The sequence below is a fragment of the Branchiostoma belcheri genome, unplaced genomic scaffold, assembly GCF_001625305.1.
Source record: "Branchiostoma belcheri isolate BF01 breed outbred unplaced genomic scaffold, Haploidv18h27 scaffold198, whole genome shotgun sequence".
Classification (NCBI taxonomy): Eukaryota; Metazoa; Chordata; class Leptocardii; order Amphioxiformes; family Branchiostomatidae; genus Branchiostoma; species Branchiostoma belcheri.
This window is the reverse complement of record NW_017803468.1, coordinates 253,147-273,140: the sequence shown is the minus strand read 5'-3', so window position 1 is coordinate 273,140 and position 19,994 is coordinate 253,147. Positions and strand designations below refer to the sequence as shown.

The window sequence follows — 19,994 nt, the reverse complement described above, 5'->3', positions numbered from 1 at the left end:
GCTCACCTGGATGGTCCGGACAGAACTGTCAGCAAGGTGACTTCTTTCTGATGTATGCCTTTGTGTTGTCGCTCACTCTAGAGATCTCACGTTCATAGATGTATTGACTTTTATTTAATATGAATATGTGTCTTTCTTTATCCCACAGACATCGATGAGTGCATCAGCATACCCTGCCAACATGGAACCTGTGTGAACAAAGGTGGCGGATACAAATGTACCTGCTCACCAGGATGGACTGGTCAGAACTGTCAGCAAGGTAGGTTCTTCTAATTTATCGGTACATGTAGCTAGGATTTACATTGAAAGCATAGATTTTCGTATCTCCATGAATTTTTTTTTCTGTCAAAATCTCTCTTCTTTGATAATAGGTTTTGTTTATGAATGGTGATTAAACTCTTTCTTTATCCCACAGAAATCAATGAGTGCATCAGGAAACCATGCCGACATGGAACCTGCGTGAACAAACGTGGCGGGTACAAATGTACCTGCCCACCTGGATGGATTGGACAGAGGTGTCAGCAAGGTGACTTCTGTTTAATAGTATTTATTGTCTTTGTGCTGTCGCGTGCCTTAGTTCTGTCTGTGACCCTGTGATTTCTGTGACTTCGTGATGTTACTCACTTGAGTGGTCTCAAGTAAAAAGATATATTGATATATACTACACGTCTTCCTTATCCCACAGGTATCGATAAGTGCAGCAGAAACCCATGTCAACATGGACGCTGTGTGAACCAATATGGCAGATACAAATGTACCTGCTTACCTGGATGGACTGGACACAACTGTCAGCAAGGTAGGTTCTTCTAATTTATCGGTACAGGTAGCTAGGATTTACTTTGAAAGCATAGATTTTATCTCCATGGATTTCTTTTCTGCCCAAATCTCTCTCTTCCTTGATAATAGGTTTTGTTTATGAATGGTGATTAAACGCTTTCTTTGTCCCACAGACATCAATGAGTGTATCAGAAACCCGTGCCACCATGGAACCTGTGTGAACAAAGATGGCGGACACAAATGCACCTGCTCATCCGGGTGGACTGGGCACAACTGTCAGCGAGGTCTGTGTTAAAGTTCATTACCTCCATGAAAAATGGAGGTATTGTTTTTGGTCGTGTCTGTCTGTATGTATGTCTGTGTGTGTGTGTGTGTGTGTGTGTGTCTGTGTGTGTTTCCGCAACTTTGTAGTCAGCATAACTTCAGAACGCCTTTATCGATTGTGATGATATTTGGTATGATGGTAGGTCTTGGAAAGACAAAGGTCAAGGTCAAGTATGGGCCTCCTGGTGGATGACCTTGGTACTGCAGCAGAACTTCCGATTTTTGTATCTTTTAACCTGAACAAGCTATGGTCTTGACTTTTGGGTGACAGATAGCTTATCCTGTCAGAAATAAGTGGCGTAAGTTTGGTTTCCCTAGCAGCTTGTTCTTGAACTGCAGGTTAGTTTCTGGTAAAAACTTTTAAAGCCAATAAGTCCAGATTGGAACAACATATTTTCATAATTTTTGGTGTGTAGGTACCTGAGAGACAGTTGTACATGATTAAATGCAAATTATGCAAATGAGGACTTAATTTGCATAATCAATGAGGAAATTCTATAATTACAGCATATAACGGTGCTGCTATAGATGTAATCTATTTGATCTGTGGCAGGCGGAACATCAACAGATACCAATTATGCAAATGATGACCTAATTTGCATAATTAATGTGAAAAGTCTGTGAATCCTTATTGGTGAATGATGGGAATTTTATACCTTGTAACATGTGTAAGTTACTTAAAGGTTTGCATCGCTATGCATATTATGTTAATGTAGAGGTTATTTGCATAATTAATGAGGACAAAGCAAGCCCATATTTCATGGAGGTATGAGATCTCGGAACTCTTGTTTAAGATTTGGTTAGGTCTGTTCTCAAATATTTGGTGTTACAATTAATCTTCTAAAGCGTTCTTTTCACATCACACAGATATCAATGAGTGTGCCAGAAACCCATGCAAATATGGAACCTGTGTGAACACACATGGTGGCTACAAATGTACCTGCTCACCTGGATGGACTGGACAGAACTGTCAGCAAGGTGATTTCTTTCTGATGTATGCCTTTGTGATGTCGTTCACGCTAGAAGTCTCACGTTCATACATGTAGATATATTGTATTTTATTTAACATAAATAAATATATATGTGTCTTTCTTTATCCCACAGACATCGATGAGTGCAGCAGAAACCCATGCCAACATGGACGCTGTGTGAACAACGATGGTGGATACAAATGTACCTGCTCACCTGGATGGACCGGACAGAACTGTCAGCAAAGTAATTTCTTTCTGTACCTATATTTTGTTACTTCAGTACTTACTTAACATGTTTTCATGTGCTGCCATGGTTTCGTTTCCATAGATTAGATTGTTGAATATATTGATCATTATGTTATGAATAATATTTTCTTCATTACACAGACTTCACTAACTTCAAGCATCTATACCCAGTCAGAGCACCTAACTACTGTTTGTTACAACCCAACTGGATGCTAAAAGTCGAGTAGCTGTTGGGAGTACAACAGTTAATGATACATGTTCGTGAGAGAACTCAGTTGCCCTACAGAAAACTCGATACCATAAAGCTGAGGGCACAATTCCTACACGGGGCCCGGCCGGAAAGCTTTTGGGAACGTAAAATATGATATAAAAGACAACAAAACACAGAAAAGTTCTTAATAACAATCATGGACACTATTTCCGATATATATTTTTGATATGAATTGTTGATTTTTCGTTCATACAAACAGCACGGTCGGGCCCCGGTTTGGAAATGTAACCTAAGCATAACTTCAAGAATCAATATTTATTTGTTGTTAACTCGCTTCATCACTTCACCTGTATATCAGATTACTAGGCAAAAAAGAGGCACTTTTCTGTCTGCATCAATGGCATGATAATATATGATGATTATCTTACTGCATTTACTATTTATATGCTACAGAAGGACAATGCAGGAGTGGTTGGACTGGATACAATATCTACTGCTACAAGTTTGAGAGAAATAAACTCGACTATGACAAAGCTGACACAGACTGTAGACGTCGAGGTGCAAACCTGGCCTCCATCACAAGCCGTGAGGAAAACAGTTTTATTGTAAACCTCATCTCGAAAGGTGGGTATTGAATAAGCAACTCCTCGTCATCATCAATTAAGCATTCATTATGATTCTTCCAGATAATTAAGGGTACGCCTACCAACTGTATTTTCAAGAACACACTGCCCCCTCGTGTACTACGTCGTTTAGTCTAGAGCTATTTGTTTTCTTGTTTGTTTTGCACATTAACCATGAAACTGTACTTGGGCATAACACAGCACTTTTGACAGTCACCCGGGAGGTGGCTTAAGTTGTTAGAAGTTAGATTTTGGTGTCAAGTAAGTCACGTAACTTCAGATATCTTCAGACAACTGCCACCCTAACCCCTCCCCCCCACACACACACACACAACTTTGCTTGCTCTTTTGTTTCGCATAACCAGTACGCCTTTATAGGCGTATCACACGAGCTTTGTACATGTAGCCAATATTTTGCATTAGTGGACAAGTGAAGAATATGGCCTACTTTCAGGGACAGGTACAGCCACTAGAACACAGGAATCTGACCTATGCAAACATGCATTTCATATACAATATATAGGTTTACATTCAGTGTAAATTTAAATAGCAAAACAGTTTACTGTTGAGACGTATGAGAGTCAAAAGATAGGACAAGATGACATGAAAATATGCAAATTGCCCCTTTTTCAGGGACAAGTGCGTAGCAGCAAAACAAGAACCCAGACTTTGCAAGTACGCATTCCACACAGTACATATTGTTTTATGTTGTAAATAAATTTCAAGTACAGAACTAGTTTGGTTAGGAACTTTTGTCAGTTCAAAAATAGCACAAAATGACATATTATCAAAATAATGAAAACTGACCCACTTTAAAGGGCAAGTGCGTAGCAACGAAACAAGAACCCAAACTTTGCAAGAATGCATTTCATAGACAATTTGTTGTTTTATATTCTATGTAAATTTCAAGTAAATATCTAGTTTGGTGTGGAACTTATGCTAGGTCAAAGATAGCACAAAATGACATATCATCAAAACAACGAAAACTGACCTACTTTAAAGGACAAGTGCGTAGCAACGAAACAAGAACCCGAACTTTGCAAGAATTCATTTCATAGACAATTTGTTGTTTTATATTCTATGTAAATTTCAAGTAAATATCTAGTTTGGTGTGGAACTTATGCTAGGTCAAAGATAGCACAAAATGACATATCATCAAAACAACGAAAACTGACCTACTTTAAAGGACAAGAGCGTAGCAACGAAACAAGAACCCAAACTTTGCAAGCATGCATTTCATAGACAATTTTTGTTTTATATTCTATGTAAATTTAATGTAAATAACTAGTTTGGTTTGGAGCTTATGTTAGTTCAAAGATAGCACAAAATGACATATCATCAAAATAACGAAAACTGACCTACTTTAAAGGACAAGTGCGTAGCAACGAAACAAGAACCCAAACTTTGCAAGCATGCATCTAATACTTCTGGAGTGGTTTATTATGCAGTGTAAATTTCAAGCAAAACATTCTCTCCTTTTGGGATTTACAGTGCTTCAAAGTTGGGCAAAATTTCAGGTTTTTTTACACCCTTAAAACAGTGCATTGTATTTAGAGTAGCCGAGACCTCAGATTTTACTAAACATTGGCTTTACTGCTAATTTATACAAGTTTAGGCATTGCTCTGATCAGCACATCTTACTCTTGTCGTTACACTAAAGCACTGATTAGTTATATTGCCCTAAAGTTAGCCAATTTCTATGTTTGTACGTGCCAAAATCTGGACAAATGCCCTGAAAACTTCTTTGGCCCGTTGCCATGGCAACAAGGGGTTCTGAGCAAAAAGAAAGCTATTCTGAGGGGTTATGTACCAAGTACTATCACTGTGCAAAAAATGAGCCAAATCGATTTTTGACCGGTGCCACCATTGTTTGATCCTTACAGACATTCGCTCATAATACCTCAGAATTGTTGTTCTAGTTGCCATGTGTTGCTTGCCTGCAGCCCCCAAAACTGTATGGATTGGGCTTCATAGAGGTCGAAACTCTTGGATATGGACGGATGGGACACCACTCACATATAAAAACTGGAGACCTGGTGAGCCTAACGACAACGGATTCCCCATGAGAAAGATCAAAGGTGGAGAAAACTGTGTTTACATGGACTCTAAGGTGGGTGCTCCCTTTCTATTACAGAACAGTACTGAGACCTCTGATGGATAGGTAACACAAATGCATTTGTTTATCTTTGGAGCATGGAATGTTTAGGTGGATTCCGTCATCTTTCATTGGAAACAATGGTTCAAAGACCTGCATGAGATAAGTACTAGAAGTCACCATAGTTACTGCTGTTTGATTTTAGCAGTGTGTTTGAGTAAGAATGAACAAAAATGCATTATATTGTTGCTTTTTCCATGATGGTGCCAAACATTTTACACATTTAAAGCATATTATTCATTTTTTATGTAATTATTTGATATAAAGTATTTACCTCTAAGCCCACATGTTTCTTCTAACTATAACATAAGTATTAACCTAAGTAACCTATGCAACCTAAGTATTTTATTATTTTCTTTGAATATTATTGGTTTACGCTTGTATCAATTTTCTTATTACGTATTCTTTACGTAACATTTCTTATATACAGGGTGGCAGTAATTGGCTTAAAACTGTTAAGTGGGGAAAAGGAGGCTGGAATGACAGCCAGTGCAAGTGGAGCCATCCTTTCATCTGCAAGAAGCTAAAATCATGATATTCTTGTAGATGTCAAAGAAGCATTATACATTTGTACATGCCACAGCTTTGTGGGACCACAGTAGGCAGCAACAATTACAACAATTTGTCATGATTCTTTTTTGCTATGTTCTTATTTATCTTGTAGAGATATATGAGATTTGTTGCTATTGACGTTTCCCTTTTTTATATCATAGCACAGACTTAATTAGAATGGTAGCATTACTTAGCTTGAATAATCGAAATTATGCTGTACTAGTGCACTGACAGATACACTCCAATTAAATAATTCTGTGAGAGGAGCAAGAATTTTTTTTGCCTTTTTATAAGAATATTTATCTAAAATCAAGCTGTATTTTCTCACAGTTATTAAAAATCTTTCTTTAGATATTTTTTCTTCAAGCAAGATTTTTTCTAATTGTTCTTTTCTGTAGCAAGAAAACTATTCTCCCCACAAGAAAAGATTTTTTGAACTAAGATCTAACTCTTCTTGTAGAAACAAAACTATTCTGTACACAAAATAAAACATTTCTTGAACTAAGAGCTAACTGTTCTTGTAGCAAGAAAAACATTCATCCCCACAAGAAAAGATTTCTTGAATTAACATCTAACTCTTATTGTAGCAAGAAAACAATTCTCCCCACAAGAAAAGATTTCTTGAATTAACATCTAACTCTTCTTGTAGCAAGAAAAACATTCTGCCCACAAGAAAAGATTTCTTGAACTAAGATCTAACTGTTCCTGTAGCAAGAAAACCATTCTCCCCACAAGAAAAGATTTCTTGAATTAACATCTAACTCTTCTTGTAGCATAAAAAACCATTCTGTATACAAGAAAAGATTTCTTGAACTAGCAAAAAAACGTTCTTGTAGCGAGAAAACCATTCTGCCCTCAAGAAAAGAAATATATAGTGCTACTTAAATATAAAACAGACAACAATGATGTATAGCAACTAAATGTTATTTTGAAAAGCATTTGGACAGTATAGAGATGTTTATTACCACATTAATTTTGTACAATGAATCCAATTTAAAATATAAAATCAGTCAATCAACATTCTTGGAATGGAAACAGTTTAACAGTAACAAAATATTATATGATGTATACTAACAAGCCATTATGATTTCAGAATACAGATCATATCACATTCTGAAACATATTAAGCAGAAACTGCAGTTTTGGCATGATAGAATTGGCAAAGTCACACCCTTTGGATACCTGGAAAAAAACAGGAAAGACCTCGTCGACGTCAATGAAGGTTAGACACCCAGGTACTGCGATACGCCAAAAAGCAGTTACTCAAGCAACTGGATATGATTTTGGAAACGACCAGAAGTTTCAGGTAGTATCCACTAGCTTTCGTCAGTGACTGAGAGACCAGAGGAGAAGTGCAGGTTTATAAGCACAAACTATTGATTGATATGCAAATAAAGTGAAGACAATTTTTTTGGGAAGTCGAAAAGATAACAAAAGTCAGACAAGTCAAGACAAGATTATGCAAATGAGTCAGAAAGCTCCTGTTATGCAGAACAGGAGCTTAAGTGTTGTCTGTCCTCAGGGCTGGGAGCGCCAAATATCAAGTGCCGGAGAAATCGACCCATAGCCCCCCTTCCCTGTTAAGGGTGGTGTTGTACATTCTTTCATATGTTGCCTCTTTCACCAGCTTGTTTCGCGGTCTAAGATATCCGTGGACTCGAGTTTGAAAGAGTGACCCTGGTTGTGTTGTAGGTGGTGGAAGATGACTGAGGAGTAACCGTTAGCACTAGGTCTGCAATGTTCCTTGTATCTTACTTTAAGCGGTCGACTTGTCTCTCCGATGTAGGTGTTGTTACAACTGGGCTCCTCACATTTGTGGTAGTAGTAGTAGTAGTAGACTGGTTTATTTGAACTTAGTTGTTACATGAAAGCCTCCTGGCAGCCGTGACGGGCTGAATTGTGAGGCAATTTTACAAACGTGTCAGTTTTTAAAAACGTTACAATATACTACAGCATTAAAGTTGGCGTGTTAAGGACAGTTAATCGAGTGCTATACAAAACAAAATACAAATGTAGCAATGTCTGGTAGAATTCAGTTATAAATTACTTATAGACATACTTGCATAAAATTTGAGTCTGTAAATAACATTCGCCTTGGTACCTTTGTGAGGTTGGTCCTTAGGGTGTACCAGTCTTTGTCTGAGGGTTGAGTGAGGTTTGAAGTTAGTGGCTATGCTGAAGTTTTGGAAGATCCCAAAAAGTAAACAATTGAAAATTATATTATAAAGCAGTAATACACGTTGCTATGTATACAATACACCAGAGATATGATTTGACTTTGAAAGACCTTTTTTAGTTTGCACTAATTGCATGCACTGAAGGTAACAAAGTCCAAAGAGATGCTAAAATACAATCGTGATATGTATTTATTACTTGAAGTAAACAATTGAAAATTATATTATAAAGCAGTTATACACTTTACTATATATACAATACACCAGAGATTTGACTGTGAAATCAACTCCAATGGTGTTGTAACAATATTTTGTCAACAGATTTTTCTTCTGTGTGGAGATGGGCGCACTTACCTTCTATCATGCTTTCATGCTTCTATCATGGTTTCATGCTTTTTCTGTTGCAAAATTGGTTTCTTCTGCAAGTTGACCACGATCACCATTACTTCACATGTATACAAGGTCCTTTTAAACTTGATTTTGACTTCAAATCTGACATGAGTCAATGACTGACAAAAATAGTAACCAGCACGGCTCCCACATCTAACTTGTGTTCAAAACCCCCTAACAGCATTCTGGGATTTCAATCAACCAAACAGGAGTTCAGAAAAGGTCACATGCCAAGTTAAGAAAAAAATAACTAAAAAAGTTAAGTAAGAAAAAAAGTTCTTACATCATCTTGAACAATACCAGGCAAAATAAGAATCATCTTCCATAACTTTCTTGTATTTTCTTAAATGTTGCTTAGAAAAACAAGAATGGTCTTTCTTAAACTTTCCAGGTAATAAAATTTAAAAAAATGTTTAAGAATATAATACTAGCCATATCTTCAGCCTAATCAAAGATTTTATATCTTTTTTGTTTACTTTCTTATCAGTGTTTGTAAAGAAAGATGAGAACTTAATTCATGCATTTTCTTAAATGTTGCCAAGAAAAACAAGAATGGCTTTTATTAAGCTTTCTAGTCAAGAAAGACAAGAAACTTTAAGAAAGAAATACGAAGCAGAGTTGTATTCCAATCAGTGTTTTCCAAGAAAGACAAGAACCAAATTTTTATATTTTCTTAAGCTTCGCTAAGAAAAACAAGAATGGCCTTTCTCAATCTTTCTAGGTAACATAAACAAGAAACTTTTTGATATACACAAGAAAAACTTAAATCTGACCACTTTGATGTCAGGTAAGAAAGAAATCTTACATGGGGATTGAATAAGAAAGCTAAAGTTTAACTAAGCCTGAGGGAAATTTAAGATTCAAAGAATTGTAATCTTGTAACTTAGAATCTTCCTAGAAATATTGCCTTTACTAGAGAAATTTTAAGATTAAAAGAAATCTAATCTTGTAACATAGAATATCCTCTAGATCCATTTCTTTACTGAAGAAAAATCAAGATTTAAAGAAGCCTATACTACACAAATCATATCCTCTTAAGAAAAATGAGAAAATTGTTCTTTGTGCAAGAACGTAGGTGTAAACAAAATTGATTTTTTTCTTATTTTTCTCACCCAAAGAAATATTTCTACCCATCAGAAAAACAAGAAAAAACATATTTGGTAGTGTAGCGATATGTTATGAGTTCACATACCTGTACACTTGAAGATACTTTTGGGTATACTCAGAGCAAACTGCACTTCTCACCCTAAGTTATTTCTTATTTATCCGATTTATTTGAATTGTTAATCACGTTATGAAGGGAGGCCTCCTCATAAGCATTTTTATGCTTCCGGCCTCCCTGCACTGTTACATTTCATTTAGATTTTCTTGTATCTGTATTGTTACATTTTGTTTTAAGGTGCGAATAAAAAAAAAATAAAATAAAAAAAAAAAAAACTAAACTCATTACCAATGGTAGTAAACTCTTAACCGAAGGGTGAGGACAACCAACTTCCCGTAGGAAAGAAGGGTCTGATGATATATATGTACATGTAAATTTACAGAGGGGTATATCAGAAATACTCTAAGTTACAAACGTTGAAGTTACAAATTTATTATTTTTTTTCTATATTTTTATCATATAGCTTGCATGGAGACTTTTTCGTCGTGAGGTTGCACAGGATTGTTTTAGCATTATAGTTGAAATCATAACTTAAATCCGTCGTTATCATAAAAGTTCATCTGTGTTGGTAGTAATCATAATAAAAGGTTGAACTTTACTCCAACACACAATTGTACAGGGATCAAATTTTCAGCGACCACTGTTGCCTTCATCAGGATAATTACTAGTAATAACCAATCACTTCACAACGTGATCTCGCGAGAATTGCGGTTTACAAACACGTGACCTTATTCACACGAGATTTTAGTGATACGTGACGTAAGTAATTGATTAAATCCGTCGTTGTACCAGGGTACCAAATAAGGCTGGACATAAGGTAATAAGTGAGTGGCTTTGTGTGTGTGTGCAAGTGCGTAACTAGCATGTTATGCACGATCCAGGGCAAATAGTATACCAACCCTGTATTCCCACTAGTCGCTAGAACAATTACTAACATGGAAATACATAAACAAGTGCTTTGGAAAATCTGGCCTCGGCTTCTAGAAGGAGAGGTGAAATGGAAGTGTGTTTAAGTTTGGACGTGATTGTTCGCAGGAGGGAAACCAAAGTACCCAAAAGATAGTCTCTACCAGACTCCTTTGCAGGCTGAATAAATAGTAGAAATCGGCAAAGGCGGCAATCATTGGCCAGAGGAGTTGGCCGGCCATAGAGGGTCCAGCTTGCCTGCAAGGGTCCAGTTTGCCGATTTCTACTATTTATTCAGCCTGCAAAGGAGTCTGGTAGAGACTACCTAAAAGAAGGCAGTATATGTAGTATTGAGAAATGTAACATATAAATGAGTGTTTAATGGAGTAGTGTTACATGTTTACAGAGCAGTGCTACAAGTGCTATGTCACTTTGTTACCATGTAAACAAGGTTCAAGTCTAATAAGAAATATTACACATATATGAAGTTATATATACTCTCCTCACCTCTCGAATAAAAGTACCCCCTAGAGTAAAAGTACCCCCCGGACAAATCTTCAACATCTAATAAAAAGTACCCCCTGGAATAAAAGTACCCCCCGGAAAATTTAAAAATTGACATGTAAGCAACGTCTATGCTCAAAAATGTGTTCTCATTAACAGCCTGTATTATTACAGTTTTTTTCGGAATTTAGGAGCTTCTTTTAGAGCTAATGAATTGAAGTCGAACATATGCTTAACATATGCTCTATACAAATTGTAATACTAGGTTTTAAAAGCAAAAGAATTGATAATAATGAACCACAAGTATTCAATTTCTTTTTTATCTTTCCCAAATTTCCATTTATCCAATTTCCCTTTATACACTTACTAAAAAGTAATGATTTTTCCAGCGGTAAATTTTCGTGTTTGTGGTGTGATTTTCGACTTTTTGAGAGTATTACAATTTCTAATTGCTAGAATACATTGTTATGTGGTATTATTTTATTATATTCCCGAGAAAAAGATGGTTTTGAGCAAGGAGTTTTAAGTGAGATGTGTGTGCGCGATGCGTGAAAAATGTTGCAAATTTCGCCAAATTTTCTATACATAACGCCCATTATAGTTCATATTTCCGCTGCAATACGTGTTCCTAAATATAATTTACATGTAAAAGGGGGGTAATATGTTGTTAGACATGCCCTGATTTTGAAACAGTAGTAAACACACCGTCCAAAATAGAACGTACCGCCGGACATTTTCAATTGTGCTGTCGGCTGGGAGAAGTGGTGTGTACTTTAGTCTTTTTTGTCATTTTACGTTCAGGACCGCAAATTTTACCGGAACTTTTCCGATTATGAAAAAAGAAATAAACGTACCGTCGAAGATAAGAACGTACCGGGTGGATTTTGAGACGAAAAAAAAAACGTGCAGGTACGTTTATTCGAGAGGTGAGAGTAATAGCAATGTGTAAGAAAGAAGTACATGTTTACAGAAGAGTTATATTGTGAGTTACTATGACAAGCACTCAGAGTACCTCACATTGGTATCAATTGTAAACAAGGTTCAAGTCTTGTAATAATATAACACTACATAGAGACAGACTTTATTGAATGTATAATATAGCTTGACTTCACAATTAAGTGTGGTGTCCTGTGTCTTGTTGAATTGAGTCTTGAGTTGTATATCTTAAAGAGAACAACAAAAAAATTGTGAGTAGGTTGGTATATACATATTGAACACTCCTTGGTAAAAGCACATGGCAAATCTTCAAAACTTCTTACATAGGGAATGTCATTGTTGCCATATGAGTGGGAAAATTCTGTGTTTTCAGTGCACATGCAACACAGACAGCGAAATTTCAACAACAACAACAACAATAATTCTAAGAACAACAACAACAACAATAATAATAATCTTAAGAATAGGAACGAAATAAAATGAACACAACATGATAGAAATACTTAAGAGAAGAGGACCCTGAGAAGACATTACTTAGCCTAAAAGTCCCACATTATCACATTTTTATCAGAATTTCATCCTTCAGGCATCTAAAACTGCATAAACAACCCCCAAGATAAGTCCGTTATTTTCTGAGTGGTACCCTAAAAATCAACCCAGGTCCTTCCAAAAACCCGTATTCTTCAGAATTTTTCGTGTTTTGCTCCATGAATGTCAATATACATTGGGACAGTGTTGTTTCAAACTTAGTATGTAGATATGTGGCTAGAATATTGACTGAAAAATATGGTTTCCAAACCCTAATCAAGCTGATTGATGATCGAGCCCTAAGCACCTGATGCCTTTACGATGTGTGGGCGGGTCAAAAACAGTTTACTCGTGGCTCATGGCAGACGTGCCACCCGTCACGTAAGCACGGGCGCCAGGCCTTACCTACCTTAGCGCCGGAAATATGCCGCGTACTGTTTTTGCCGTCAACGGCCTTTTGTGTCAACCTCTTCAGGTGATATATTTGAACAAAAACACAGGCATAAATAGCGTAATTCGTCACTTGTGGGCAGTTCAATGAGACCAAACGTACTGTCATATTGAGTTGTTTGTTGATGTAGCTTGCATATTAGAAAATGATATTCTGATACATAAAACAGAGCTGTATATATAACAAAATGTATAGTTTCACGATCTATATTATACCGAACTTTTATTTATATAAACAAGCCTAATACATACTTGGCCGACGGAAGTGTAATAGTCCAGTATGCCCTTGTGAATTGTATAGCAGATGTAGGGAGATGCAACAAAATATGTACCTCAGTTTTGATCAGAAAAATGGCTTAATACTTAGGACAGTATCAGCTGTGTATTAAAAAGGTGGCAACAAAAAGTGAATATTTGAGCTATATTAAAGGAACTTGAAATGTGAATCTTTAGTCAGAGTTATAGAAACAAGTGCATTCCTAACGCAGTGTTATTTTGGCTTAAGCGACGGTCACAACCCGCCGTGCGTGCTTTTTGTCCGTACGTTTAACAGTGTGGTCTGCACGCCAAGTCTGGCCGTGAGCGGTTGCGTGCATCGTACGTTGCGCAAGTGGTAAGTGAGTTGTACGTGCTTACAAAGTACGATCTCCGTACGATTGCAACTTTACCGCAAGGAGGCCGTACTCACACGTGCTTCTTTCGCACGACACGTACGGGGCACGCACGTCGCCCGTACTTGCACGCACGGGTGGTGAATCCGCAGACCGCACGTAGAAAAAGTTTTACATGCACTTAACGTTCTACGGCGTGTCTGCGTGCTCCCAAATCCGTAGGATTCCGTGCGGAGGCGGTACTCACCACGCACGGATGCCCTACGTTTGCCCACGGTTTTGCACGTAGACAGCACGCAGAAGCACGTACGGCGGGTTGTGACCGTCGCTTTAGAAACACACAGTATCATTAACCCAAGTTCGCATGTAGAAACAGTCTACCAGGCAACCAGAAGACTATTTCTTTTTCTGGTGTTTCTTCTTCTTCTTCTCCTCCTGCCATTTTTTAAATGGATTCAGCTTCTTCATTTTAGGGCCTAAGGTCCTGAAATTTGATATGGAGGTACAGTGGGCAAATACCCCTAGGGGTTTTTTAAATTTTTGTGATACAGGCTTTTAGAATGGTTTTATTTGAGTTTTTTGGCTGTGTTATAGCAAATGTATTACTGTGTTAGTGTGTCATGTTTACCACGTTTGGGTATGAGTCATCACAATGGAATGCAGGGCATCAACCAATAGGCATGCAGCTTTCCTCTATTCTTCTTGCTGATTGGCTGTTGGGATTTAACTTGATTAACACCTGCACAGAGCATTTCTTGCTGATTGGCTGTTGGGATTTAACTTGATTAACACCTGCACAGAGTATTTCCATACAGACAGTATGTCTGTATTCAAGTGTTTTGGTAGGTATTTCAGGCTTTCCTGCTCCAGCATTGGAATGCGGGGCATGAACGTTATTTTTATTTTGAAAATCAACAGTTTGCATTATGCAATTAAAATCCTAACCAATAAAGTAGGGAATAGCTATCCAACTGTTGTTTTAGTCGTATGTTACTTCATATTATAGTTATATCAATGTAAATCATTGTTTTCCCTTGCGTTTCTCATTCTTTCCCTGCCATGTCGTAAAATGTGGTGAACCCATCGCTGTATTTGCTCCAAAGCAAATATTGGCCTTTCTAGTTTTAGTCTGGTACTTCTGTGCAGACGTGTGCCTTATTAACATGTAGCCTCGAAGAAACCAGCGTAAAAACATCCACTGAAATCATCACTGTTTCATTACAAAAGCTTAGAAAGAAATCAAAACGTGTTGAAAACACAGAGACACTGAAAACAAGTTATTATGCCGCACCAACACAACAACAATGGTGGCATTAATCAAAAACGTCGTCATAAGTTCCGGTAAGGCCATGTTGATTTGATTATATGGATGTCATTCTATGGGAACGTGATGCGAGCGTGCAAAAAAAAAAGAAATTTTGCCCCCCCAAAAAAAACGTTGCTTTCATCACGAAATCTACATGGTCATGAAGGTTGAACAAATGACACAGAGCATGGTATGGCGAATAATCTACTCTTCAAATTCATTTCTTTACATTTGTGTACTTTTATTTGATTTTGGCATTCTACGATATTGTTATATTTTCCAATCGTTCTTTTTTCAACTTGCGGTATATATTTGCTTGATTTTACAACTGTTTTGTACGATCTACAGTGTTGTCGAAAACTTTTTTAAACAACCAAAAACTCATGCGCGCGCGGATGTTATCCATATAATCAAATCATCATGGCCTAACTAAGGCCTGTCTGGAGCCTATCATAAATCACGTGACAAGTGAACTTGGGTTGCTAAGTTTTGTTCTGGGGTACGTGGGTACAGACTACTGTCGCCTACAAAGTCAGACTGCCACATTCCCAACATGGCGCGGCGCAGCATGAGGTTGGTGGAGTACGCCCTTCCAGCTGTCCAATGAAGAGATACCCACTGCACCCAAGGGCGGGGCTGTTGTTAAGGTACGTTTGTTATAATGCGTTCACAATAAAAGTACAAAGAGAATATTTCTATGGGTATCGCACAAAAAAACTTGTGTGCAGCTATTGTTAACATTGAGAAACCACCGTTTGAAAAAAAAAATTGATCACTAGCGAAAATACATTTTTGTCTGGTCCAAACGAAACTCTTCGAAAATATAGCTTGCAAATATAGCTTGCAGAAAACGTTTGGACATGATTTTGCAGTGCATTTCGAAGTACTTTTCAAACTTGATTCATTTTCTAATATATTGACTTTCTTACAAAAAGCTGACGGGGCAATAAGGTCTTTGAGGTGCAGTCAACGTCCTTTAGTACGCTTTTAAAGGTCAGTCGAAGGTGATCGAAGGTCGACGCCGTGTGGAGCAGCCAGCAATTCTTAGCCACACCTGTAAAATATAACAAATCACACAAACACGGAAGGGGTGCTGTTAAGGTCAAGCCTACGCCTGGATAAGAATTTCTTAGCACATGAACTTACCAAACTCAATACCTACTGCAAAATTAAAACTTTTCAATTCTGTTTGGAAAACTATGATCTTTTATCAATTCAAAACAAATCATTTAGAAACAGCATTACAAAACTTAGGATTAGTGCCCACTCCTTTCAAATTGAAAAAGGTCGCCACTGTAACACACCAGCCAATGAGAGACTGTGTCCCACGTGTTATAAAGGCGTCGAAAATGAATTACATTTTTACAATAGATTGCCCAACCTATGATGAAAACCGACGAAAATTGTTACAACATATTACAAGTAAGACCAATATAACACTACCCCATACAAAGACGTAACCATATTCTATATGTTACTATCATGCCCTGTCAACATTTCCACTTATATAGGCCAATTTGTACACAATTCCATGACAAAACGAGAAAACGTAATTAATTCCTGACACTATTTATTACTACATTGTATTAAAAGAGTTAGATTAGTATAATTAGTGTCTCTCTTTTGTTATACATTGTTTATGAAGCAGACCAGATTCCTATTATAGTTAGCAGAACTGTTAGATATTCTCAACACCACCATATGTGTATGTTAACACCACAAACTATGTATGTATCATTTTGCCATACGTTGTACCTGCTACATCTGTTGCGCAATAAAGTTCTTCTTCTTCTTCTTCTAAACCGATAGAAACAGATTATTCCAGACAGTTACCACAGTTTTTCAGTTATTTCATCATTTAGTATATCCCCCAAAGACCACATTTCTACTATGACCACAAAACCCACTCATTATACAGATTGTAGGGCTATTCATAATCCACTGTTTACAAAGACGGAGACAAACCATATAATAGCTAGGTAGTAGTAGTAGTAGTAGAAGTATGACTTTTTCCGGACAGTAGCTGTTTCCTATTGTTGTATTGTACCGTATCTTTGACTGTAAAAGCATTTAGCCTTCGAGCATGATTTGGCAAATAGATATTACTATATTCTTTTAGAGTATATCAAACTTGGGGATTGTATTGTATTGTATTGTATTGTAAATATTGTATTGTATTGTATTGTAAATATTGTATTGTATTGTATTGTATTGTGCATCATACATATTCTCGTTAGACAAGTGGTAGGCCCTCGGTCCCATCGAGATTGAATATTCGAATGAAGTCTCAAAGTCTCCCATTTCACTACATGGTATCTGTCAACACACTTTTGTAACAACAATTTTCGGACGTGGATTGGGTGTAACGGCTGCCATACATGCATTGAAATGAAGGAATGGCGATGGAGAGCTCCTATGGCCTCAAAAAGAGTACCCCCAATCCACGAGAGACTGGATACCAGGCTATGTGCACGTAATTTTGCACTCATGATAGTAGTCGCGATGTAACCATGTAACTAGTTAGGCCACACCAAGTAAATTTTATGGATGACGTCCGCGCGCGCATTGATTTTGGCCTGTTCCTAGAAAAAAACACAAGAAATTCCGCTTCCTGTAACTATGACCAAAGAGTCACGACAGTGCCGCAAATCACCAGATTGATGCGAAACCCGTAACGCGAAGAAAGTGTCTATTGACAGGACCATCCTGCCAATAACAGAAAATTTGCACTGTTGACAGGACCATCCTGTCAATAACAGAAAATTTTTCACTGTCCACTGTTCCACCTGATTTATTGCCTTTTTGATGATGAATAAAAGACTTCTTGCTTGTTACACTGTCACCTCATTCAATTTGTGTCCTAACATTTGTTGTCTCTTAGTATATTTCTAATCTAGGCATCTTGTTTTTTAGGGCCCTTCTTGTTTTTTTTTCGCCCTCTCGCATTAGATTTAGGGTCTCCAAAGGACGTCATCCATAAAATTTACTTGGTGTGGCCTAAACTCTAAAACCAGTTTACTATTCCCCGTAATTAGATAAAATCAAATTGAGCAGTCAAATATCATGACCCCTGCCATACATTTATCATACTATGCCGCAGTAAACTAACAATTTTATTCTAATTTTTCAGGGAAAGAAGAAAGTCCGTGGATATCCACAGAAGTACCAGTTGCTCCCTAGCTAGCACGACAGAAATTACGCTTAGCTTTGCCGAAACAGAAAACACATGTACATGAACTTTAGAAACAGTCTCTCTATGAATCTATTCTACATCGTATAATACTAACACCTGTTGTGGTGTCTCACTGGTCAGCCTCATGCCGCTTTAAGGGCTCAGTATGTCTATCATTTTTGCAGCAAAGTAATAAATGAGTAAGGCAAGCGACTCTGTGTCTACATTTCGTCTTGATTTGGATTTTGAATAGGTTAAATTTTCAAAATCAACTTCACAGCCCGGTGTCAGCCGCTTTAGACTTTGTTTAAATTTGGCGCCGCACGCCACCTGCGGCTGTGATGGTACTGCAGCTTGGTTGTCATAGTTTTGTTTACTCAGTCTTTGGGTATGTATGCACCCAGATGTGAATATGTCGGCATATATAGAAAATCGTACTGGCCAACGCTTGTGTTATTGTGACGATGCATGTAAGAAACCACAAACACTGGCACTCCTTTTCTGGTTTATTTATAAACGTCTATTGACTGTTAATTCTCCTGCGGGACCCATATATATATATGGTTGCACATACAGTACCATCTATATAGTGCCCTGTATATGTACGATTTAGGGGTGTTTCTCATGCAACGCATATCAAACCGCAGCGAAACGCAACGAATGCGGAAGTAACTACGCCACCGCAGGGCAGAAAAAGTCAAGGGTCTGTAAACCTGATTAAGACTTCAAATTATTTTAAAATATTCTGTAAAAAGCCCAGGAGGACAAGCGTTAAGAACTTTCATATTAAAAGCTAGGTAAAGACAGTGTCGAAAATCAAACCCTACTCCCTGCTTGACCTTGAGCCAGGTGCATTGACCCTCACAAAGTTTCTTTCGGGGTGTGAGGCGGGCTAGGTACAGCCGTTGATTTCACCTAAAGTACAACAATGGACCTTTTCTGGTTGTCCAGCACAGTTATCAGTTTAACTTATGTTAACATGACCAGTTCGACCATGTCGGTGAAATGGCTGTATTTTTTTAATCTTTTGACCGAGATATGCGGGATTATAAGAAAGGTCCACTTTGCTATATTTAACAGTGAAGAAATAGACTTTGTGTAGAAAATAAGATAGAGAACTGAAGAAAAATAATGATATGATATTATATGAATCTTTATTGCATGTTCTTGCCCAGATGGGCTAAATTCACAAGAAGATATCCAGTATGTAAAACATGAGTATTTCATACTGGTACGCTATATTCTAATGCAAAGTGCTAGGAATCTATACATTACAATAATACTATAAACTACCTATCATCTACTGTTAGTTGCCCTATCTTCTCTCTTTTGAAACATTTGGAAACATAATTACATAGTTTGTCTACTGTACATTCGTTCTTGTATGACATCAATTGTTTAAACATGTCCTGCTTTGACATTTTCTTACATATCTTGTCTAATTGTAAAGTATCGAATAGCTCTTGGCGTTCATCTTTATAATAAGAAAACTGAAGAAAGGAAACTTAACCTGAAACACCCATGCAGAGATATACCTGGGTAAAAGAATCATACCAGGTGAGGAACGAAGAATGAATGGGGTCAAAGTGCACGGGATATTCTATTTTGGAGCCAGGCGGCTAAAGCCACAGAGTCTATCATTTTGTGAACAGGAATTTTATCGTTATGGTTATGATCCTAGATACAGTGAATGTGAATAATTTCTTTGCTAGGTTAAGAAACTACCACGAAGAAATACCAATCATTTGCTATATAAAACACGGTTTAACACCAACAGGGTTTCGTATATGGTTCACTGGAATGTATCAAGTGTAAACCAATAGAAATACACATGAACACATATATGCCACCACACTGATAACTCTTCATATATAACTACCGAGACTAGCCGAAGTCACAGCTCTGAAAGGGGATACATACTGTGGTGATTGATTATCAAGAATATGTGTGGCTTTGTGTTGTTTTATGCGTATACTTTTCATTCGGAGTTAAATGG

The 19,994-nt window shown here is 37.3% G+C and overlaps 1 protein-coding gene across 1 annotated transcript in view; it reads left to right on the top strand.

Annotated features, from left to right (window-relative positions):
- The window catches only part of LOC109468275 (fibropellin-1-like), a 48,463-nt gene that overhangs the window by 6,126 nt on the left and 22,343 nt on the right, over positions 1-19,994 (top strand). Inside the window, exons 5-8 of the mRNA XM_019766531.1 lie at positions 149-259; positions 416-526; positions 936-1,061; positions 2,206-2,316. Coding sequence (XP_019622090.1) covers positions 149-259; positions 416-526; positions 936-1,061; positions 2,206-2,316 — 459 coding nt within the window. The remainder of the gene's footprint in view (positions 1-148; positions 260-415; positions 527-935; positions 1,062-2,205; positions 2,317-19,994) is intronic.